General features: G+C 36.5%; 1 protein-coding gene across 1 annotated transcript in view; it reads right to left on the minus strand.

Annotated features, from left to right (window-relative positions):
- LOC113512188 (UHRF1-binding protein 1-like) overlaps window positions 1-24457 on the minus strand; it is a 40452-nt gene extending 15995 nt beyond the window's left edge. The window contains exons 1-23 of the mRNA XM_052893997.1: window positions 24302-24457; window positions 23831-24032; window positions 19989-20099; window positions 18644-18721; window positions 17054-17158; window positions 16704-16830; window positions 15885-16045; window positions 15331-15481; window positions 14096-14222; window positions 12843-12948; window positions 12561-12678; window positions 11201-11292; window positions 10585-10720; window positions 10002-10198; window positions 9090-9204; window positions 7745-7879; window positions 6886-7055; window positions 6307-6482; window positions 5389-5525; window positions 4316-4465; window positions 3487-3655; window positions 2881-2995; window positions 2028-2162 (exon numbers count right to left, since the gene is read on the minus strand). Coding sequence (XP_052749957.1) covers window positions 2028-2162; window positions 2881-2995; window positions 3487-3655; window positions 4316-4465; window positions 5389-5525; window positions 6307-6482; window positions 6886-7055; window positions 7745-7879; window positions 9090-9204; window positions 10002-10198; window positions 10585-10720; window positions 11201-11292; window positions 12561-12678; window positions 12843-12948; window positions 14096-14222; window positions 15331-15481; window positions 15885-16045; window positions 16704-16830; window positions 17054-17158; window positions 18644-18721; window positions 19989-20099; window positions 23831-24032; window positions 24302-24345 — 3057 coding nt within the window. The 5' untranslated portion in view covers window positions 24346-24457. The remainder of the gene's footprint in view (window positions 1-2027; window positions 2163-2880; window positions 2996-3486; window positions 3656-4315; window positions 4466-5388; window positions 5526-6306; window positions 6483-6885; window positions 7056-7744; window positions 7880-9089; window positions 9205-10001; window positions 10199-10584; window positions 10721-11200; window positions 11293-12560; window positions 12679-12842; window positions 12949-14095; window positions 14223-15330; window positions 15482-15884; window positions 16046-16703; window positions 16831-17053; window positions 17159-18643; window positions 18722-19988; window positions 20100-23830; window positions 24033-24301) is intronic.
- Between the last annotated feature and the right edge of the window lie 921 nt (window positions 24458-25378).

The raw sequence follows: 25378 nt of genomic DNA on the forward strand, positions 1-25378 counted from the left end.
ATATTTGTTCCGGTATCGAGCAATTGCTGCACCAAATTGAATACGGTTTTGACAGTTGTGTTCTTACAGGTTTAATTTAAAAACTAGCATATGATTTATCTTAATAGGTCATCTATAAACGGACTATTTCATTAGTTTTTCAATTTTTTAACGAACGAAGATACGTTTACGATGTAGTGGGCAAAAGACTTTTTTTATCGGTGAAATGAAATGGTAGACCGCTTGCGCTATCAATATACGCTGGCGGGGCACCAGTGAATGTTGATAGATAGGGACGAAAGCAGGTCAGTTAGCCCATCTTGATGAATTCAAGAATTAACCACGATACTTTCCAGGAGGAGCCGTGTAGAGGTCGACCTGTTAGGATATATTGCTAGCAATGGGGGTGTTAGACAACAAGAGAGAAAGAGAGAGAGAGAGGTACATTAAAATATTACGCGATTGATGGGTTGTTTTATTTTAATTTGTACCATAGACAATTTACGACGTAGACGTTACGACCATAAAACAACTGGTTACTTTGTTCAAACGAAACAATGTTAAGAAAAATAAATAATTATGTATATGGTTGATTAATTTGAAATGTATCGAGAATTGGGCAAAATGTGGCAATTTGGTGTATAATCAGTGAATGAATGATGACATATCAGGTAAAGAGGCAATTCTACTGACATCAATGCGGAATGTTAGAATTGTATTTTCAAAAAAAAAATTATCATTCTTTTATTGTACACAAAAGGTATTATATTACAACAATAATTATATATAATAGTGAACATGGACAAGTTTATTTTTTAAAGACAAATCTTCCAGCAAACCCCATATTTGAGATAAATTGATAGTTTAGTCATAGTTACATAGGAATACATGTGTATCAATAAACATAAATGTTACTGTTAAAAAAATACATATAAAATATCTATTATACATTTGAACACACAGTATAAATACTTAAATAAAAATATAATTATATATCAGTAAATTTATATATAAATAAATAGATTCTTTTTTTATACAACTTAGAATGGCAAAGAACCTACCAGATGGAAAGTGGTAACCGTTGCCTATAGACATGAGCATATAGATATATATACATATATATAATAAAGTACATACATCAGCATTGTGAGAGGTAATAATTTTTCAGACATGATTTGAAAATGCCAATGCCAATCCCAATGTACCCCATAATCTAATTGCAGTCACTACAAAAAAAGTTTGAATATGCTTATATCAGATTGATATGTAGCTAGTAATAAAAAACTATCAAGAGTATTGCTTTCTGACGGACACATAAAGTTAATAAATCGTTTTATTTCATCTAATGAGCTCTATCATAAGTACTATTATACTATACGTAGATAAAGTCCTGAAATATTGCTTGATTAAAAAAAACATAACATTTTTAATATTGTGTTTGATTGTATAATTATTTTCTTCATTTCTCTAACAGGAGCAATTGATTAATTAATTATTTAAACATAAATAAAAATACACAATTATATAAGTACATAAGTATATCGTTAACACCGCTTACGAAGATATATTGGTGTGATGTGGTTATGCAGGATGTTATAAAGAAGAGTATGTGTGTAAATTAAGTCCCAGCTGAAAAGGTAGCTATTTCAACTGCTTTTTACAGTGAAAAATATGGTCAAATTTTCGAAAACTAAATATAAAATAAATACAAAGATTCAGAAAACTTTATTATTATTTTAAATTATATAAAGTAGAAAAGTTAATATTTTAAGACTTTTTTAGCTAATATGAAAGGTTGTATAATTTCTGGTAATAATAATGGTAGTCAATCTTCTAGTGTTGCCAGTCTACAGTCTAGTCAGTTGCCACATATTAATGGTAGCGGAATTAAATAAAATAATTCTAATAAAATAATCAGTGATATGGACTTCCGCAAGATAGCAGCTAGTTCAGTAAAATATAATTTTTCTATTTTATAACACACCAATGTCAGTAGAATTGCCAGATACATTTGAACTTTATACAGGAAGCACGTGAAGAGTGGTTACCTGGAACTCGTCCCACGGTATGGCGGAGCACTCGTCCGTTTTGAGATCGTCCGCCGCCAGCCGCATGCAGGACTTGCCGTTGATGCTCTGGTGCACCACGTGGATGTTGTTCAGACGCCACGTACACGTCGATATCTGGGGACAGCAATTGATGGGCTCTATATTGCTGTCTTTTGTTTCAGCAGAGATTTCCCTTAGATTATATAGATAGTGTCTCTATAGAAATGTTTCAAAAAAAAAAGAAGGGTCAAATTTTTCATACAATTTTGCATGACAAATAGTTATGAGTGTTCCTTTATAACTTCTATAGTTATTTTGTCTTACAATTTCTGCATCTTTTTAATGTGTAAACATTTATTTTATTTATTAAATAATACATTAAGATACATTTTATGCGTAAGTATATAGAATACTGATGACAAACAGTTGACCTATTTTTGAGGCTCGATTCTCTATTTATATAATCTAAGAGGTCTCCATATTGCTAAGTCGTTGGGTTCATAACAAGGTTTTGAATTATAAAAAAAACATAGACTTCAATCGCATCAAAACCATTAAAAAAAAAATACTGATTTTGATTAATTTTAATGGTATCAATCCGAAAATGTATCGTTTCAAGGAAAAAAAAAGTTTAAAAATGATCGAGTTAAAGGTAACAAACATAAAAAAAACATATAATCAAATTAAAGTACATAACGCAATTTTTAAAGATTTTTAACACTCCTTCTTCTCCACGTGCCATAACATTTTTCTCCCCTTCCCTAAATGTTACGTCGTGTACAGCTGCTTCATCACAGGAACATTGATGGGATGGATATGCTAATGCAGAGGTAAGAAATTCTAGTAGTCATACCACGTCGCGGCGACGACACGAGCTAGTGACGGAGTGGTCGCTGGGTGACGACGAACGTTCCACCACCTCGGCTGCCACCTCCACGCCGCTGGATGTGCGGCCGTGCTCGAACTCTCTGTAATGGTCATGATTAATTAATGCACCGCAGTTAGCCCATTGTGACGTATAAATCTAATATTCAGCAAGACGGTTCAAAGGGGGGACCACGTGAAGGTCAACCTGATTGGGTGTGTTGGGGGGAAAAGGATTGTTAGCAATGGAGTTTGACAGCCCCATTGCTAGCAATATACCTTATTAGGTCGACCTCCACGTGGTTCCCCCTGGAAACCATCGTGAACAATTCTTGTTGAATTCGTCTCGATGGGCTAACTGACCTACTTCATCCTCACCTATCATTCTTCACTGGTGCCCCGCCGGTGTATACCGATAGCGCGGGTGGGGTTACTATTCCATTATCATCCATTAAAAAGATTGGGTGTGTTGCCTTTATGTGCTATTACTTATATTGTGGTTATATTCTGACTTAATATGTATTATTACTGGACGTATTGATGCATGGTGGCAAAGCTTAGATATAGCTAGGAGGGTATAACAGTGCGCTCGTACCGGAAGGCGACGTCGGCGTCGTCGGGCGACTCGGCGGCGAGCCCGACCAGCACGTAGCGCTCGGAGTCGGAGGACGCGGTGGACGCGGCGTCGCTGCGGCCGTCGTCGCGCAGCGCCCCGTCCAGCGACGACACCAGCGACGACAGCCCGCGCCGCATCGACGACAGCCCTGCGCGGGGGGGGGGGGACGCTTCCATATCAATGCCACAATAATAATAATTTATTTGCTTGAAACATACTTACATAATAAGATGTTACAATTTATTTTTTAATGCTCAGTATGTTTCGCCATATTCAATAGCATGTAAATCTTTGTAGGTAGTATTTTTCAGATATCAAAATACAATTACAAATTAATGTTTGTGTAAACTATAAACAATAATAATATTGTTATGTTATAATCGTAATATAATTAACATGTCATACGTCTAATATTAAATTATTTAACCCAGGTACATAGGAATTCTTAGGATGCGCTTTGTCCATTGGTCCGTTACAGCGCTATATCTCAGCAAAAACTAATGTTATCGATTTGAAATTTGGAATAGTTTCACATATCATTGACCCGCACATATTGTAATAGAAATCCAAGACGGATACTCAACATTTTAAATTAACCTACTAGTCTAAATGAGGTATCATATGAAAGGGATTCATTTGTGTATTTTCAAATTTATTTTTATTTATTTTTACACTACGCAATTTTCAGTTTTAATCGAAAATAAAAAAAAAACTATCCGCCAAAATTTTATTAAGTAAAATATTTGAAATAATTGCAGTTTATAAAAGTATGTATTACAGAAATAAATAAATAAAATCATGAACTAACCACTGAAGGTAAGACCGGGACTAGGACCAGGACTCGGTGGCGGCATCTCATCTGCAGGTAGCGGCTGCGCGGAGAACACTTCCACCGACGTGGTGGCGAGCACACCGCTGTCTCGGTCCACCATAGAGGGCGCCATTGTCGCTTCTGAACCTTCAATGAAAATTATATTTTTATTATATATTCCCTTCAAACACCATGAGAAAGGACAAATAACTTTATACACAGTAGGTCGCTCGCGCTTAAATAAGTTAGTGAACTTCTACGTGAAACGTACTGTAACAATGTGGAATGGCCTTTCCCATGGTGACTTCCCTTCGTCCTATATCATGAATTCTTCAAACGTAGCGTAAAAAAACAGTGAGCCGACATAGTGCGGTCAAGAGCCATTAAGAGAAGAACATTTTAAATAATAATTCAATTCACTTGAAAAGATTTGCTGGAAGAAATATCTTATTAGAGATAAGTTCGCCTTTGTATATTATTTTTAAAATTAATTGTTCTTAACATTATGTTTGTTGTACAATAAAGAATAAAGGAAGAAAGAACATTTTCTTGTCATCGTCCTTTTATTTGCGCAGGATGACGTTGTCACATATATCATTATAAAGAAAAAAAGAGACATAGCACATTTGATTGTAATCCGTTGTACAAGCGATAAGAACACGCAGAGTGAGGCAAAATCTCTCCTAAGACTTAAGGGTTCGATACTGCTTGCAAGCCTGGGATAACCGACAATTCTCATAGCTCATCGTTGCAACGAGTCGATGGGTTCAAGCTGGTATTTAGGTGTTCCCGCCTATAAGTGACAGCAATACTCCATTTGGGGCCGGATTTGCGATTTGTAGAGCATTAATCGCTGATCCGGCGTGAAGTAATGCTTCACTTTATTAAGCACACCGAGTTTTATAATATATAAATAATTGAATAAAAAATAAAGGTCAGGTTTATTATACATAATAGGTACAGTTGTACCTTATTTAGTTGTACAACTGTATTTATTATGGCAAATATATATTTTATTAACTAGATTATACGCTATCAGTGTATTTAAAATTATAGAAGTATTAACTTGCCCATTTTCATATCCTGTAAACTGGACGAGTCGAGTGGTACACTGTCTAGGTCTCTTGAGGACTCCTGACCAGGACAGCTGGAGGGCAGCACCAATGTTAGCTCCACTGCCGGTACTACCACGCCTACCACTATCGATCTAGTAGAAAAAAAAATAAAGAAACATCAATGACATAATCTAGTTTTTTTTTTTTTATACAACTTAGAATGGCAAAGAAGCTGACGATCCACCTGATGGAAAGTGGTAACCGTTGCCTATAGACATGTGCAGTTCCATGGACATAACAGAGTATACTGTTTCGCCCATGATATCCCCCATGCGTAGCCATTCCTGAGGACTCAGGTGTTATTCCTCTGTACCCAGTAAATAGTCACGCCATATCCCACCCTTCAAACCGAAACACAGCCATGCAAACACAACTGCTTCACGGTTTTAAACAAAGCAAAGCTTATCTATTAAACAATGGATAGACATAATTAAAATTTTATATTTTCTATGGATCAATACTAATACTTGGGGGGAAAGGGATTGTTAGTAATGGAGACTGAGAATCCCATTGCTAGCAATATACCCAACCAAGTCGACCTCCACGCAGTTCTCCCTGGAAACTATCATGGTGAATTCCTGATGAATTCATCATGATGGGCTAACTGGCCTGTTTTCATTCTCATCTATCACCCTTCACTGGTGCTCCTCCAGCGTACCCTGTTAGCGCAGGCGGGGCTACCATACCATTTTCACCCATCAAAAAAAACCTAAGAACTGTATCTTACTGTCATCCAATGAACATAGTTTAACCAACCTACATGACCCAAATTGTTATGTAATTGTTTGGGACATAAAAAAGGGCTTGGACTACTGGTTGTTTCTTACACTGTGATCAACTTGAAGTTTTCAATACATGTAACAAACTACTAACCCCGCATCAGCGTCCGGCTGTCTAGCGGCGTCGTGTGCCAACCACGCCATCATCTCCGAGATCTTCTCCATCTGCCTCATGAGGAACAGCATCTGGTAGTGGTTCAACTGCAAACCCGCCAGCCCGCAAGTACGTGCCACTACGTATATACGAGAGAAACCCTCTTCGAAACACATCTGAAAAATATTGATGCGTGATTTACAATAAGTATATGCATACATTTTGCAGCATGGAACTTGAATAAAATATTAGACAAGCTTGTGCAGTAGGTTTGTACGTAAAATAGTGAAAGAAAAGAAACCTTCAAGAAAAGAGCATATTCCTTTTTAAAAGGACGGCAGCACACCTGCAATGCCGTAGGTGTTGTGGGTGATCATGGGCGGTGGTAGTCACTTACCATCAGGTGAGCCGCATGCTCGTTTGCCCTCTGTGTTGTAAAAAAAATGCACTCTTCTCTTAAATCCTTTAACAACTCACATTTTGGGGACGTGTTCCGAGCATAAAGTTGACCTACCCACTGATACAGTGTCCTCTCCCCCCCTCCAATTAGCGCAGCAGGGGAGGGTCCCCAGGACTCACCCAGGCGGTGAGCGGCGTGGCGTCCAGCAGCGGCGCGGGCTTGTAGTTAGTAGCGCGCGCGCCGCAGAAGTCTGCCCAGAGCGGCTCCACGCGCAGGCACCACACGCCCCTGTTCTCCCGCCATAGCAGCTCCGACGAGATCGCGCTGCCTCGCTCTATGTCGTCCAGGTCTGTGCACACACATCTTAATATTACCAGGCCTCAGTAGCTAGAAGTGAAGAGCTGTAGATCACGCTAAGTTTATGAAAAATTAAAAAAAAAACCTATGATTCTAAACAAAAGAAGTTTTAAATACACAAACGTCCCGATTGTTGTAATCACGACGTGGTGCAACCCACGTCGAAACGTCTGCAATAAAGAAGCAGGTATGTAGGTACTATTTACTTGCAAAGATTTTTTCATCGCGTTAATTCTCGATTGTGTATTTAAAATATGTGTACACAACGCGAAAATTAATTATTCTATCATCTTTTCTAATAACTTACTTATATTATAAATGCGATTTGATTATTTCAGGGCTGAGGATATTGTTGTTCTTTCAAATCATGTAACAACAATGAAGCAATATTAACCTTGTCTAATATTTTATATTTCATTTTGTTTTGTAAAATTAATAATCATAATTCATCAACATTATATCAGCCATTAACTGTCTACTGCTGAACATAGACCTCCTTCATAAAGGATTTGCCAGTATTTGCCATACTTGGCAGGTGGGTTGGCAACCGCAGTTAGGATTTGGTGATGTTAAAAAAGTGACGCTGCTACCCATATCTTAATCATGAAATTCCCTTAGTAGCCTTTTACGACACCCACGGGAAAGAGTATATGTAAAAAGGTGTATAATGTATGAACTTACTATCAGCGTGCAGTAGGAACTGCTCGTGTATGGGGTCGAGGTCGTCCGAGGAGCAGGGGAAGCTTCCGCGGGGAGGCGCCGCCCGCCGCAGCGCCGCCAGGATAGACGCCAAGTCGGCGCGAGTGCCGGCCGTGTCTGCAATAATGTTTAGTTTATGTTGATGTTTACAGAGGTAGGTGGTATTTAGGAAAATGTTATTACAGTTACTTGAAATTGTGAAATCCTGCAAATAATGACGTCATGAAAAATATATTCTAACCTATGCTTGTACCACATAAAAAAGCTACAAAATATTGAGATAAATTAGGTAAATTATCATTAGTTTATTCAAACGATGGCGTTATTTCCTATCTCTTATGATTCATACTCATAAATCATGCAATGTAAAAGTATAAAAAATAATTAAAAAAAAAGCTGACAATTTACGCAACACAATATTCATTCTCCCGTGCAATTTTAATGGACCTCTTATTTTAAACTCATATAGACAGAAATAATAAAGAATAGAAGAGGCAAAATGCTGGGCCACCTTATACGACATGACGATTTTTTTAAGAGCATAGTAGAAGGAAAGATAGAGGGCAAAAGAGGAAGAGGAAAACCGAGGAATAACTACATGAGACAGATAAAGGAAACACTAGGCGTCATGTCGTATAGGGAGATAAAGGATATGGCCTGGGATAGAGCTGGCTGGAGGAAGATACATGAATTAGTTGCACCGACAAGAGGAAACTCTTAAATGAAAAGAAGAAGAAGACAGAAATGGAGGAGTATCACTCGCAAGAAGGATCACACTCCATGTGTGATCTCCAACAGTTAAATATACCTATTACAATTCCAAACCCTTAAATTCCAACAAATGTATATTTTCACCTATCATCCCTCACTAATACCTTGTTAATGTATACAAATAACTCAATTCCTGATCTAAAAATCTATTACTAGGCAATTATTTGCCAAAAAATTTTTATAAAAAAGAAAGACACCACATTTTTAAACATCTTCAAACAAGGAGATTCTTAACTTGGCTGTATTTTTTTATGTTTGTTACCTAAAAACTTTGTCATGAATCGATTTGGAAAAATCTTTTCAACTAGATAAATAACTTTAAAAACCTTTCAAATAAAAAATCTGTGAGCGTAATCTCTGTTTTTATATACAGAAATATATAGAAATTTTACCAAAATTGGGACAGTAGCTTAGTTTTAAAATTACAACAACAACTGTGACAAACGTAATTGCAGTCTATGTTTTTTTGTGGAACAAAAATTTTTAATATAAGAGTGTGGTGGTGTGATGAAGTGAAGTGTGATGTGATGTGATGGTATAACGTGGTGGTACAAACTGGCGCGGGGTGAATCTCGCACGTTGGTGAGCGTGGCGCGGGCGGTGCATAGGTGCAGCTCGCGCGGCCGGTCGCGCTGCGCCGCTATGTGCTCAGAACCCGCTTCTAACACCACCTGTAGGGGGAAGAAGAGATTGTTAGTAATGGGGATTAGCAACCCTATTTATTAACAATATACCCTGTCAGGTCGACTTCCTCGTGGTTCCCCTGGAAACCATCGTGATCGATTCATTGTTAGATTTGTGACGGTAGACTAACTGATCTGTCTTATCCTCACCTATCATCTTTCACTGGTGCCTCGCCCGTGTATATCGATAGCGCAGGCGGGGTTACCATTTCATTATTATCCATAAAAAAACACCACCTGCAAAAAAATACCTATTGGGATTGACAAGCATGACATGTTTTATTTTAGGTCTGATCACTGTACAGTAGCTCAAACATTGAAGGGAAAAAGGTGCATTATTGGGAACATAGAATAAAAGAAATTTAATAAACAGTGTTTTGACACTAAAAAATTTTTTATATTTTTTTATGCTTTTTTATATGAAAATATTACAGTTAGCAAACTTAAAATAGGTTAGGTTTCTGATAGTCATTTAACAATCTCCTTATGTTATTGCCACAAGCAATATCAATTAAAATGACGGTGATGTGCCACCATGTTTAACATTATGCTGCAGTTGCTAAGTTATTAACTTATTTCGTGATAAAAAATAAAGTTTAATTATAAGAAAAGATATATAAAATGGGAATATATTATGGATGTATAGTGTACATTTGATGGGGCCCAGATTTCATAAAATCTACTATAGAACGGTTATATAAAAGAAATTTTCCGAAACCTCATGAGAACGTGAGATACTACAAAGAGATAGAATAAGTAAGAAACTAAAATTAAATCTGTAATACCTTGGGCATGATGGCCTCCATCCTTACATCGAGGTACGGTCCGGCGGACGCTGACGACTCAGAGTCGGCGGTGGCGGGGATAGAGGAGACCAGGGCGCGGCCCACGTGTGGCCCGAAAGCGGCAAGCCAGACCACGCTGGCCGTGTCCAGAGCCACCCGCACCGGCGACACCTGCACGTACAGCTTCGGCGCCGGCACTGCACACGTTAGCACAACACATTATTATATATTATATAACCAAAATGATCCGGTTCGAAGGATCAACGTTCGAGTTTTACTATTTGGAATTTACTTGCTGTTATTTATTCACTTTGGAGCGAATGGAATTCCCCATGCTATCTGGTCATTCGCACAATATACGATAATAAACTAATTTGACAGTTTGAAATTAAAGTAAAACGTTTAATCTGAATTTATATTTTTATTTACATATAAGAATCCATGTAGGTCATTAATGTCAATAAATATTTTCAATAAACAAAATAAAAATAGATAAGTAAAGAAAACTGTCAATATTATTTAAATACAACTAGCTTACTTAAATACTACTTATTATATCAATTTCAATTGTGCAGTTGCATACCAGGGAAGCACACATCGCCAGGATAGTAGAAGAAAGTGAGCTCTGCATGTAGGAGACCAGCATCGCCGGGTAGCGTGGCCTTCTCTGCCGCAACTAGAGGTCGCGGCGCTTCGCGTGACCGCGATCCTGTCGACACCTATCCAAACAATATACTGTAATTTATGAAGTCGAAGATAATGTGATATGATAACAAAGTTTAATAATATTACGTGTTAATTTGTCGTAACGATATAAGGTAGAAAACTATTTAAAATAGGAACACGTTTTTAGAGTTGACATGATCGGCCAGAAATGTCTGAAATGATAATAATCATTGACAGAAAATCCTTTTTGTTTTAAACTGTGAAAAGATTGATGAATGTGGAGGAAGTGAAAGAGGCTTGTTTAAATCGAAGCATTTGGCGTTCCATTGTTTCTGCCTACCCTAAAGGGAGACAGGCGTGACAGATATGTATGTATGTATGTATGTTTTCAATTACTATAAATACAAGTTTTTTTTTTTCATATTTTCCATATTGATTTCATTTGATATTGGTGCGACTTTCTGTAGTAATTTTATTCAAAAGTTCTTAATCATGTATAGTAGTAACACATAAAATAAAAAATGCATTCATACCTTGTTAACTGTGAAGTCGTCTATTCTGAGTACGAGGCAAGTGGTCATCAGTTTACCGAGTTGCTCTAATATGCGGGTTCTTGTGGGAGACGCTGAAATCAATGATAAGATACACTTTGAATATATTGTCTGTATGTATTTAGTCTCGTTATTTTGAGGCTTGTAATAATCGATAATATATGAGGCTCAAAACGTTTTTAATAATAATTAAAATAAATTATGCATAAAATTATTCTCAAAAAGTGAATATAAGCCATTAATTATCTATTGCGGAACATAGGCCTCCCCCTTGAGAGCGTGCCACGCTCCGTGGGCAGGTTGACAACCTTAGTTTTTGGTGATGTTTTAAGAGAGATGCTTCTGCAGAGACTTTACCAGACTTTACACTTATACTTTTATATAGTTACTTTATTGCACTAAAACATATAGTCATAACAACAAGTTAATAACTTACCAGAGGGAGACTTTGTACAAAAGTCGCTTGCTTGGGTACCTCTATCCTATTCGTGTTTCAATCGTGAAGCAGTTGTGTTTGCATAGCTGTGTTTCGGTTTGAAGGGTGGGATATGGCGTTAATTTATAGGGTACAGAGAAATAACATCTAAGTCCTCAGGAATGGCAACGCATGGGGGGTATCATGGGCGAAACAGTATACTCTGTTATGTCTATAGGCGACGGTTATCACTTTCCATCAGGTGGGCCGTCAGCTTGTTTGCCATTCTAAGTTGTATATAAAAAAAAAGATTCCTTGATTATTAAATTCCCTGGGAATGAAGGGAAGGCCCATTTTATGGCTGCACTACATGGCATCCCAGAATTTTAATCACAAAACATTACCAGTGGGATATTCAATTTTAATGTTTGTGATTGTCGACACTGGGAGGGATTTTGAACACTTTGATGTTATTATAAAATTTATATATTAGTATATAGTAGTTATACAACGTAATGCATAATTTTTTTAAATTTGTAATATGAATCTATGGCTTACTATACGTTATTGGAAACTAAGTAAAGTCAGCAATTTTTTATTAAATAAGTAATAAAAAAAACACTCGTGAGTACATTTCATTTTAATAAATACCTAATTTGTTGTGCCATTTAAGGTATTTTTACATTTTTTTATAACATAGGGGGCAAACGAAAATGTTGCGAGTGCCTATGAGCGGTGGTAAGTCACTACCGTCACTCACAGGCATCCGCAACATCAAAAAAATTGCAGATGTGTTGCTGGACTTTTAAGAAGGAATATGAATATTTTTTAAAGGTGAAATCTTGTTAATGCCTTATCTGGTCGGAAATATTGCTGCTGAGAGTTGGTTCCACACTTTAATTGCAAGCAATAAATAACATTGTTTACCTTGTGAGGTAGTAGAGTTAGTGGACGGAGTGTTGGAAGCGCTGTTTCGTGCGGCCGCCGGCTTGTGACTGATACCATTTGACACCGGCTCCTCAGGCTTTTCAGTATGGCTCGCTTGCTATAAAATATATACAGCTGTGATAAAACATATTATGGTGTACATACATAAACACACGCAAACACGCATAGCCGTATGTATACACACACATACACGTATTTAAAAAGTTATCGAATCTCCAACAGGAGCGAATATTTGAGATGAGTAATAACGTTATTATGTACCTTATTACTAGGCACAATAGGTCTAGGGTCCAGCGACTCGAGTAGCGTCCCACAGAAGGACGACAATGCTTGTGACAACCACTGACTATGCGGTGTCGCTGCTTCTCTGGAACATAGAAATTGTTGTATTATTATATTATTATTATCAGCCGTTAATTGTACAGTTCTGAACAATAGTCTCCCAGATAAGAAGTGATTTGTCAGTAGCTGCTACGGTTGGCAGGCGGGTTGACAATTGCAGATAGGCTTTTTTTTTTTTTTTTTTTTTTTTTTTTTTTATAGAACTTAGAATGGCAAACAAGCTGACGGCCCACCTGATGGAAAGTGGTATCCGTCGCCTATAGACATGAGCAGTACCATGGACATAACAGAGTATACTGTTTCGCCCATGATACCCCCATGCGTTGCCATTCCTGAGGACTCAGGTGTTATTCCTCTGTACCCAGTAAATTCACGCCATATCCCACCCTTCAAACCGAAACACAGCCATGCAAACACAACTGCTTCACGGTTGAAACACGAATGGGACAGAGGTACCCAAGCAATCGACTTTTGTACAAAGTCTCCCTCTGGTAAAAGGCTTTTAGAGATGTTTTAAGAGGGATGCTGCTGCCCATCCCTCGACCATTTAGCTTCCTTAGTCGCCTCTTACTTAATATATATCATAAGTGAAAGGGATTGCTAGTAATAAGGTTTAAATTTCCCATCGTCATCGCAATCGGATCCACCGACCTCCACACACTTCCACCTAGAAACCATCGTGGCTACTTCCTGTTGTATTTGTCATGATGGGCCAATTGACCTGCATTTATCGTTCTCTGGTGCCCCGCCTGCGCATACCGCTAGGGCAGGCAGTACCGTTTAGATTACGAATTTTTTTTTAATGATCACAAATTTGTCATGAGAAACTAAAGTCTCGTTTCGTTTTATTAGATAAGATAAAGGTTAAATTTGGATTATAAATATTTAGTGCTAGTCGAAATATAAACCGTACGTGAATTATATTTATACTTGAATGATCACACTAATTCCTTCTATTTCTCTTGTTTTTAAAAAGAAAATTTTTGAAATGGAATTGAAAATTTTGAAATTGTTATAAGAGAGTAAAATATTAATATACTTTGATCCTTTATAATATAAATATAAAACTAATGTATAAATTACATACAAATGAATAAAGGATATATGCGATATTTCTTTCATTACAAATGATTTTCTGCATAGTCTTAATACAAATTTTCTATTGTAGTCACCTGTAGCCTCTCCAATGCCGCCTGTCGTTCGCCGCCTTGTGATAGGGGAACAGGTCTGCCTGCATGCTGACTAGGGTCACTTGCAGCGCGCCACCATTGCTAAGCGACGGCTTCTCAGATCTGCCCACTGTTCGGACAAAATAGTGGTGTATCTTTAATATTGTACATGTGAAAGTATGTTTGTTTGATATCTCTTGTCGCTTTTACAGATTATCCAATGATTTTGATATTTATTATAAGTAGTAATAAAAATAAATAAATCAAATAAATATATGTTCTATGTGCTCTCCTTCAACCAAAGGTTGTCTGTAAAAGATTGCCCTAGCGCTAAGACCGCCTTTTGTACCTTTATATGTATATTTTAACCTGTATATCATGCTACTGTATTTAAGTTGAATTGTTTATATGTCATTGTTTATGTTTTTGGTGGAATAAAGAGTTAAATAAATAAATAATTAATACTCATTGAGATGGATAAGGACATAGACTACTTTTTATCCTTAATGTTTATTATTATTATTATTGTCCTTTAACCAATGGATGTCTATAAGAGATTGCCCTAGCGATAAGATCGCCTTTTGTACCTTTACGTATGTATTTTAATCTCTTTGCTACTGTATTTCACTTGATTTTTTTAATTGCCATTGTATATTTTTATGGTGGAATAAAAAGTTGAGTAAAAGAATATTACAGCCATATTATTAGTTATACACCATGTAATGTGTAATTTTAAAAGTTAATCGTAACGATCATGTGAACAAAGTTTCAGGTAAAAGCTAGTAATGAGTTAGTTATTTCTTGACAATTTAACACTTCAACCGTATGTATGTATGTACATACATTCGTTACGCCTGTAACGTAATGGTGTCAACCAATTATGACATAGTATTTAGAACAAAGATGACATAGCATTTAGAAAAGAGATGGAGACGGGGTACTTTTTATTTTGGAACCTACCATGGTTTCCAGATATATCTGAGTTAGGTAAGTTGTTCAATCGTCAGGATGGGCTAACTGACCTGATTTTATTTGTTGCTATTGGTATCAAAATACCTTATCAGGTCGATCTCCACGCGGTTCCTCCTGGAAACCATTTTGACTAATTTATCGTCGAATTAATTAATTTATCCCTCCCTGCCAGCGTAAACCGATAGCGCAGGCGGGGTCACCATTTCATTATCATCCATTAAAATAAAAAGCAATAATGTAATGTATAAAGCCAGTGTAATACTCACATCCAGGATCATCGCAGAGATGCAAGTCTATCCTGGGCGCGAGCAGATGATATGAAGTCTCGCGCACGTCGTGCTTGGCGAACATGCGCGCCAGCAGGTCGCGGTCGCCGGTCGGCGGCCGGCTCTGTATTTGCTCGCGCGGCTCCTCGATCTATGTAACATCAATATTGGTAATAAACGTTACATTTTTGCTTTTCTCGAAGCATTTTTTTTTATGGGTGAAAATGGTATGGTAACCCCGCCTGCGCTAACGGGATACGCTGGCGGAGCACCAGTGAAGGGTGATAGATGAGAATGAAAACAGGCCAGTTAGCCCATCATGACGAATTCATCAGAAATTAACCATGATAGTTTCCAGGGGGAACCGCGAGGAGGTCGACTTGGTTGGGTATATTGCTAGCAATGGGATTCTCAGTCTCCATTACTAACAATCCCTTTCCCCCCTCTCGAAGCATTTGTATGGAGACACTATCTATATAATCTAAACTCGTAATATAAAATATACAAAAGGAAGGAAGTATCTGATATTGTGTCAATGTCAATGTTAATGTAACCTTGCGAAGCGCCTTGGCCCTGGTGGCGGCGGCGGTGGCGCGGCGCACGGGCTGCGCCAGGGCGGCGGCGCAGGCCAGCGCGGCGCGCAGCTGGCCGTCCGTCAGCGCCCACGCCAGCGGCTCCGGCCGCAGCACCAGCCGCGACCCAGTCACGCTGCAGTCTGCGCCGACACACACGCACACACACACACACACACACACACGAATATTATTGTAATATCAAAGTCATATACTATCATTGTAATTGTTTATATTTATAATAAGTTTACTATTGTAATCTTTTGGAGGAAACAATAAAGAGTATCTACCTATCTATCTATCTATCTATCTATCATCATCATCATATCAGCCATTAGCTGTCCAGTGCTGAACATAGACCTTCCTTCATAAGAGGGGTTTTGCTAGGGGTTTTAGTAGTAGCCACGCTTATCAAACAATATTTTTTCAAAATATAATAACTAAACATTATTTTTTCCCTGTGGTTGCTGGCATAGAAGAGGCCACTAAGTAAGAGGCGACTAAGGGAGGGCGTAGTATGGGCTACAGTATTTCTCTGACGACATCACCAATAAGGGGAGGTTTATGTTCAACAGTGGACAGTTAAGGGCTGATATGATGATACATATTTTATATGTATATATATATATATATATATATGTATATATATATATATATATATATATATATATATGTATATATGTATATATATATATATATATATATATATATATATATATATATATATATATATAGTTGATATTGTTATATTGTGATTAAAATATGTATGAGCTACCCATAGCGTCAACATCTTTCATTTACCTGCTAATCTCTTCTTGATGACAATGCGACAGTGTGTGTTGCCCAACAACAACCGCAGTGGCGGTAGGTTAGCGTCCGCCACGCCGTGCGCTTTAGCTTCTATTCGGGCGCTTTGCCATTCCAATTCCTGAAAAAAAAAATAAACAATCCCTTATAAATAAATAATCAATATTAAAAAAAAAAAATTAAAGTAAGTTTGATTTCTTTTTAGATATTGGCGTTATAATAATAGTAAGGCATTACTATAAAATTTGATATACACGTAATATATGGAAAGGAGAAAGGCATAGGATATTTTTTATCCTCTATAAAAACGAAGTCGCGAGTAAAAACTGTTAATTCAAATATACCTTAAATATAAGCAACTGTCCAGTGTCGGGCGATTTGATTCTAGTCAGTCTTAGGTCTCCTTTCCGACCTTCAGGCGTCCGTGACTCCACCGTCACTCTTGAGATCTGAAATCAAAGGAAATTTATAACTGCTTAGAAATTTCCATGAAAAATTCAAGCATTTATAATAACAGAGACTGTTGACTTAGTTGAAAATATGGTAAAGGAAAATTGTTAAAATAATATTTTATATAATTTGTGTATGGGTTAGACTACATTCACAATGTATTATGATGTTTCTATCTTTTTTTTTTTCTTTTTTTGATTGGTCAAAATGGTATGGTAACCCCGCCTGCGCTAACGGGATACGCTGGCGGAGCACCAGTGAAGGGTGATAGATGAGAATGAAAACAGGCCAGTTAGCCCATCATGATTAATTCATTAGGAATTAACCATGATAGTTTCCAGGGAGAAGCGCGTGGAGGTCGACCTGGTTGGGTATATTGCTAGCAATGAGATTCTCAGCCTCCATTACTAACAATCCCTTTCTCCCCGACGTTTCTATCTTAACTTGGCAGAATTTGCAAACATTTGTTGTGCTTAGTCCTAGTCTGGCCAAATGCTTGTTTAATTTCTAGTATCCATAGGGACCTTGCATCACACAGACCTTATAATTCTTTGAATACCCTTTTAATATGGTTGCCATTATTGTTTTGTCAAGAATAAAGTATTTTTTGGAAGGAATCTCATATTATATCACATATACTAGTTTTTTTTACTAAGACTTCGTACGCGTGGAATTCAGAATAGGAAATCTAATGAAATAGACTGTTTCTTGATGACGTATTACGATAAAAATACACAAGATTTTAATTTAGCTCTTTAGGAATACAACTGTGAAAATCGCATCGAATTTGGTGAAGATTTTGCGTGAAGCCGGAACAAACATACAAATAGACAAGAATCATTGTTTCGGCCTCTATTGCCCTTATAAGGGCACCTTATATTATTTTTTATTAAAGTCGTTTGCTTGGGAGCCTCTGTCCCATTCGTGTTTCAAGCGTGAATTAGTTGTGTTTGCATGTGTTTCGGTTTGAAGCGTGAATTTACAGGGTACAAAGGAATAACACCTGAGTCCTCCGGAATAGCAACGCATGGGGGGTATCATAGGCGACGGTTACCACTTTCCATCAGGTGGGCCGTCAGTTTGTTTGCCATTCTAAGTTGTATAAAATATATATGTATATATATATTCCATGTACAGATATTGTGTAGTACAATTTTAAATCAAAGTAAAAAAGAAGGTTCCTAATTCATATGTATATTTTTTTTATGTAACAAACCTAATAACTTCGTCAGTTGTAAACGGAGTTTGAAAATTTTTTTTCATCTGAAAGGAAATATATAAAGATTGGTCTCATAGCAATTGTATCAAAATTAGTTCAGTAATTTAATTTTTAAATCAAAATAACTGGTTTTGCCACGATTCAAATCTTTTTTTTTTTATGGAAAACAATTTATAAAGAAAAAAATTATATTATTAAAACAAATATCCTACCTGAACAAACAATTTAGAAAGAAAGAAAGAAATATATTAGTAAGATAGGCTACCTGAACACTGCTGGTGAAAGCATCACAATTGAAGTCTATTTGCACTTGATTCACAGCCACTGAGATTCCGTCTATTACCTGCAACATAACAAAACAAAACATAAAAATATGGCCAACTTTTTTTATCTACATTAAATTTGGGATTTTTGTTTGCTAACATGTCAATCCCATAATATCTAAACAGATTATTTACTACTATAACTATAACAAAATATTTCTAGTTACTAATTCACTTAAGCACAAGACAATTTAGCAATAGAAGAATGCATTATGCTTCTTCTTATTTTTATTATATTAATTATATCTAATTGAATAAAATAAACATAATACCGTTGGTTATCATTGGTTGGTTGGTTGGTTACATGGGGTTATCATTATTTTTGTTTTTTCAACAATCGAAGTCGGTTTTATTTTGTGGAAATTAAATACGAATACATAAGTATAATAATAATAACTAAGTTTCCCTTTACAACTAATCCTCTATAGGTGTGTATTAAAAAAAAAAAAGAAATTAAATATGTCTATCAGTTTCTAATACCCCACAATACTAGGGTGAAAGGGATTATTAGCGATGGGGCTTAATAGCCCCAATGCTAGCAATGTTACTAATCAGGTCGACCTCCACATGGTTCCCCCTGGTAACCATCGTGGTTACTTCTCGTGGAATTCTTCACGATGGGCTAACTGACCTGCTTTCATCGTCATCTATCATCTATCACTGGTACCCCGCCAGCGTATACCGTTAGCACAGGCGGGGTTACTATTGCATTATCACCCATTAAAATTAAAAAAAATACCCACAATACTTATGAATCGTTTTCACATTTGCGTAATTACACAATTGATCGGTTTATATATATATATATATATATATATATATATATATATATATATATACACACACACACATATGGCAAAACTCCCTTTATGGGGAAGGCTTATGTTCAGCAGTGGATAGTAAATGGCTGAAATGATTATTGTTAAATTAAAGCATTATTTTCCAATACTCCCGAGGGCCAAGGTCTTATGTGGCACCAATAAACGTACTATAAAGTACTCACGTGTGGCGCCATGATTAAATTTTTTTATCCTTATGCTATAGATACACAATCATTATACTTAACGTGTATTTAGGTTTATCGAAAATTTGATAAGGCTGTCTAACTCATTATTGATATTGTATATGCACAATGAGTCATCGACCTCACTGTGCGTAGTTAGCAAACAGTAAACTTATTTCATTAAATAATATATATAAATATAGATATATATATATATATATATATATATATATATATATGTGTTTCTAAAAATTTCCTATATATAATAATACGATATACTTTACCTTGTGTATATAACTGTATTTGCCGGGTACAGGCAACGCTCCAGCTGCGCTCGCATTCACGACGCGCGGCTCCGAACATACTTCCAGGGCTATGTGGACCTCGTCCAAGTTCTGACAACAATGAACCAAAAACGTATTACAAATTAAGTATAATTTAAAATGACAGTGGAATCTATTTTGAAACACCATTCACCGCCTCTTCATCTTTAAATTGTTATTACAACGAAATTATTATTCTAAGGATCAATATAAAGTAATTTTTTAGTAGAATTGCACCTTTTTCTTTAATGGATGATAATGGAATGATAGCCCCGCCCGTGCTAACGGCATACGCTGGCGGGGCACCAGTGAAGGATGACAGGTGAGAATGAAAAGGCAGGTCAGTTAGACCATCATGATGAATACACCTGGGTTTCAATACGATGGTCTCAGGTCCAGGAGGAAACGCAAGGAGGTCGACCTAATCGGGCCATATTGCTAGGAATAGGGTTGCTAGGGTTTACTTTGGACCTACCTACCTACCCTTTGTCTTTTTCTCAATGTCCTATACCCAAAGGTTGTCTGTAAGAGATTGCTTAGCGATAAGGACGCCTTTTGTATCACTTCTCATTAATATTTACTGTATATAAAAAGAGAAATAACACTCTTTTTACTTGATGCAATAATTTACCAGAGGGAGACTGTACAAAAGTCCATTGCTTGGGTACTTCTGTCCCATTCGTGTTTCAACCGTGAAGCAGTTGTGTTTGCATGGCTGTGTTTCGGTTTGAAGGGTGGGATATGGCGTGAATTTACTGGGTACAGAGGAATAACACCTGAGTCCTCAGGAATGGCAACGTATGGGGGGTATCATGGGCGAAACAGTATACTCTGTCATGTCCATGGTACTACTCATGTCTATAGGCGACGGTTACCACTTTCCATCAGGTGGGCCGTCAGCTTGTTTGCCATTCTAAGTTGTATAAAAAAAAAAATATTTTTTGTAAAGTTCAATACATAACAATTCAATTCTTGCTATTATTATCCTTGATACAACTGTTTGCATGATTGGTGTTAAGATCAAGGTCAACATGTTCAGCCAACCTTACAACGCACAAGGCAATCAATCTGTTAATTCGACACAACAATGTTTAGGTATCTTTCATCTATTGTTTGGGAGTTAAGATAAAAACAATACATTATTCATTATCTATTGTAAGTATGAGAAAACCACTTTCTTATTATTAGCGTCAGGTTTAAAATTTCATCTCGACCATCTCGATGAGTGGCGGTCCTCCACCGTGCGTTTATGTGGATATTTTCTTCCATGAACAACCAAAGTATGGAACCAGATGGGATTGTTAGTAATGGGAAGGTTAGTCCCCATTGCTATCAATATCAGGTCGACCTCCAAGCGGTTCTCCCTGGAAACCATCTTGGTCAATTCTGTATGAATTCGTCACTATGGGCCAACTGATCTGTTTCATCCTCATTTATCATCACTCAGCGTATACCGATAGCGCAAAAGGGGTTGTCATTCCATTATCACCCAATAAATGAAATACCCAAAAGCGGGGGGAGAGGGAAGTGATTGTTAGTAATGTGGATTAATTGATCGTTTGATGATTACATTGCTAGCAATATATCCTGTCAGGTCGACCTTTACATGGTATTCCCTGGAAACCATCAGGTGTATGCATTGCGATGGGCTAACTGACCTGCCTTTTCATTCTCACCTATCATTTCTTACTGGTGTCCCACCAGCGTATACCGTTAGCATAGGCTATTATCATCAATAATTTTTTTTTTTATGCAAAATGCTATTTTATCCAGAAACAGTATTTCCGAACAGATACGACATTGAAATCTTCAAGAAAAGAGCATATTTCTTCTTAAAAGGCTGGCAACACACTTGCAATTTCTCTAATGTTGCAGGTACCTGTTGCATGGGTGGCAGTAATCTCTTACCATCAGGTGAGCCACATGCTAGTTTGCTCCCTATGTTACAAAAAAAAAAAATAGGGAAATGTGACAAACTATAGAGCCTAATATATTAAATCAAATATTTATACTGCATTGATTGTTAGTAATGTGGATTATTTGATCGTTTGATGATTACATTGCTAGCAATATATCCTGTCAGGTCGACCTTTACATGGTATTCCCTGGAAACCATCAGGTGTATGCATTGCGATGGGCTAACTGACCTGCCTTTTCATTCTCACCTATCATTTCTTACTGGTGTCCCACCAGTGTATACCGTTAGCATAGGCTATTATCATCAATAATTTTTTTTTTTTATGCAAAATGCTATTTTATCCAGAAACAGTATTTCCGAACAGATACGACATTGAAATCTTCAAGAAAAGAGCATATTTCTTCTTAAAAGGCTGGCAACACACTTGCAATTTCTCTAATGTTGCAGGTACCTGTTGCATGGGTGGCAGTAATCTCTTACCATCAGGTGAGCCACATGCTAGTTTGCTCCCTATGTTACAAAAAAAAAATAGGGAAATGTGACAAACTATAGAGCCTAATATATTAAATCAAATATTTATACTGCAAAACACCATAAAAGATATTTTCAACAAGCATACATCTTGCTTGACAGTAATAGGTTACAGTAGGTTATGGAATGTTACATGTGGTTTCTCAAACTGAAAGCCAATTTAATTTTAGCCAAGCTAAAATAACATTTCTCGCCATAGATAAATGCCTCCTCCCTCCCTTGCTAACAAGTTGTTAAACTAATTGTCGAATATATTGTTTAAGTGCAATAAAGAATATATATAATTTGTTAGGGTATTTTTTTTTAAACAGATAAATATGGTGACAGAAAGATAAAATTGTGCCATTATTATGACATGACCAAAAACACATTATTTATATTTATATTTACATATAACATTAAATTTTATTATAGTGATAGTATTATCTGAATAATTCTTGATACAAAGCCAGTAAACTTACTGGGCTCATGTCAAGTGTGAGACATGTATGTCATGTAGATTATATTAGTAGTACCTAAAATATTAATAATCCATATTGATTCAGACGTTTAATAAAAAAATATATATGTATTTGGAATGTTAATTTCTTGGTTTATAATTTTTTTTTTTTTTAAATAAAATGATAAAGGACCACTTCAATACAATAATTTTAAGTTGACAGGCTTTTTTTTTACAACTTAGAATGGCAAACAAGCTGACAGCCCACCAGATGGAAAGTGGTAACCGTCGCCTATAGACATGAGCAGTACCATGGACATAACAGAGTATACTGTTTCGCCCATGATACCCCCCATGTGTTGCCATTCCTGAGGACTCAGGTGTTATTCCTCTGTACCCTGTAAATTCACTGCCATATCCCATCTTTCAAACCGAAACACAGCCATGCAAACACAACTGCTTCACAGTAAAAACACGAATGGCCCAGAGGTACCCAAGCAATCGACTTTTGTACAAAGTCCCCTTCTGGTGTTGTTACTTTTCAAGCTAAAAATACTGGCTGGATTTAATGGAATATTTAATATTATTTTCTAGGGCATGGGTTGCTTTCTCAAAAAATGTGCATATGTATTCTGAGACATATCTTTGTGAAGTTTTACTTGCATCTTGCGATGGGCAATAAACAATTCTGGTGTGGGCATGGCATAATCTGTCCCTTCCCCCCTATTTCTCTAAATATGCCTATGAATGGATTTTAAAAATATATTTGAAACATTCTAAATTAACATGCCTATAGGAAGTTTTATAAACTGATTCACACAGGCAAAGCTGTTGTATACATACATCAAGAAGTTGCAACATGAACAGTGGTTATTAATACTATCAATAATAATGATTTATTCTTTTGAAACTTACCAGTACTATGGGGACAGTTTTTAGCTTCGTCCATTGTATTCTAAATGTAGCTCTGTTGCATTTTGCTGATGTCAACCGTACCCAACCAGGGAGCTCCAGTAGGTCTGTCAATAAATCTTCATCCAAAGTCAGATCTTGGAGCTCCCCAGATCCACGGAGTGCTGAGAGAGATATCTGCTCTGGTGACAGGTTCTTGGTATATCTAAGGATATGTTAACATAATTTATTAATGGTATGGTATATCTTAGGAATATTGTGTACATAAACGTTGTAAGATCTTGATTAGTTAATCATAAGTGAGAAACAAAGAACTTTTTTTTCGAATGACACAAGAACAATTTAAATACGTGACAAGTACGTCTTAGGAAGCAATTTATAAGGGTTTGTTAATTGCGTATTATGCCTATTAATTTAATTATAACATTAGAATAAAACACATAAACGTATATATTAAAAACATGGAAAACGTACCTTGATAGATGTTTCAGTAACTGGTTCTTAATTATAGTAACCATTGTCACATTTAATTTGTTATATCTAACTAATTTACCACTCGTAGTTTATCAAAAAATCATTATTTATCGCACGACTAAATTTCACCTCAAAACGAGTGATTTTGGTTCCTTTTTTTTTTTTAGTACGTTTGTTCCGTTTGGAACAGGCTAAGGTCGGAGACCATGCTGCCTAGTCTTCAAAAAGATAATTTGTCTGGAATTTTATTTTTCTAATGTCGCTTCAATTATTGTCATAATCTTCAATATTTCATTTGTCAAATCCGGTAAGTACATTTTCATAAATATCTTTTCTTGAGTTTTCTTAAACCAGTGGATTTATCAAATTAAAAATAAATAATTATAAAAAATCATTGTCTTGCAATTCAATAAAAGTATTCTTATAGCTCCTTGAATGTTGTAGTAATATAAGTGAAAATAGCTTTGAAACAAGAAGGAAATCTTAAGAGAAGCGGGATTGAGTGCGGGATATTTTCGGGTTTTTTGAAGATAATCCTAAGTTCGTCAAACATAATGTGTCTTTGAATGACAAATTCAGAGCAATCAAAAAAAAAGGTGATGTAGAGATTGGGCTGTATTTGAGTTACACCATGTGCATGATGGGGAAGCGATCATGCCCATTCGGTGCAGGTGTTCGTTGAAATGTCCGTGGCCGATTCGTAATCTACAAATATTGGTGTAAAATTTTCTGTTTGTGTCCTTTCCTTTGCAGAACCACGGTTTTCCAATACGCCAATTAATTTTGCGGTACCATTTGCCTTTAGTCTGTAATATTTGAGTCCAATGCTCCTCCCATTTAGTTGTAACGATTTTATGTATTCCAATACTACAATCTGAGTAACAAAGGGGTAAATCTTGAACACGAGCAGCACTTGAATTAATAATTTTAGCCAAAGTGTCTACTTGTTCATTCCCAAACACTCCAATATGTGAAGGGGTCCAGATGAAGATAATATCTTTTCCATATATAGTACAGAGATGATAATATTTATTACGAATTTCTTGAATTAAGTAGTTTGATGATGAAATGAATGTG

Source organism: Galleria mellonella, unplaced genomic scaffold, assembly GCF_026898425.1.
Source record: "Galleria mellonella isolate WM207_F2 unplaced genomic scaffold, CSIRO_AGI_GalMel_v1 utg184, whole genome shotgun sequence".
In the NCBI taxonomy this organism is placed as follows: domain Eukaryota; kingdom Metazoa; phylum Arthropoda; class Insecta; order Lepidoptera; family Pyralidae; genus Galleria; species Galleria mellonella.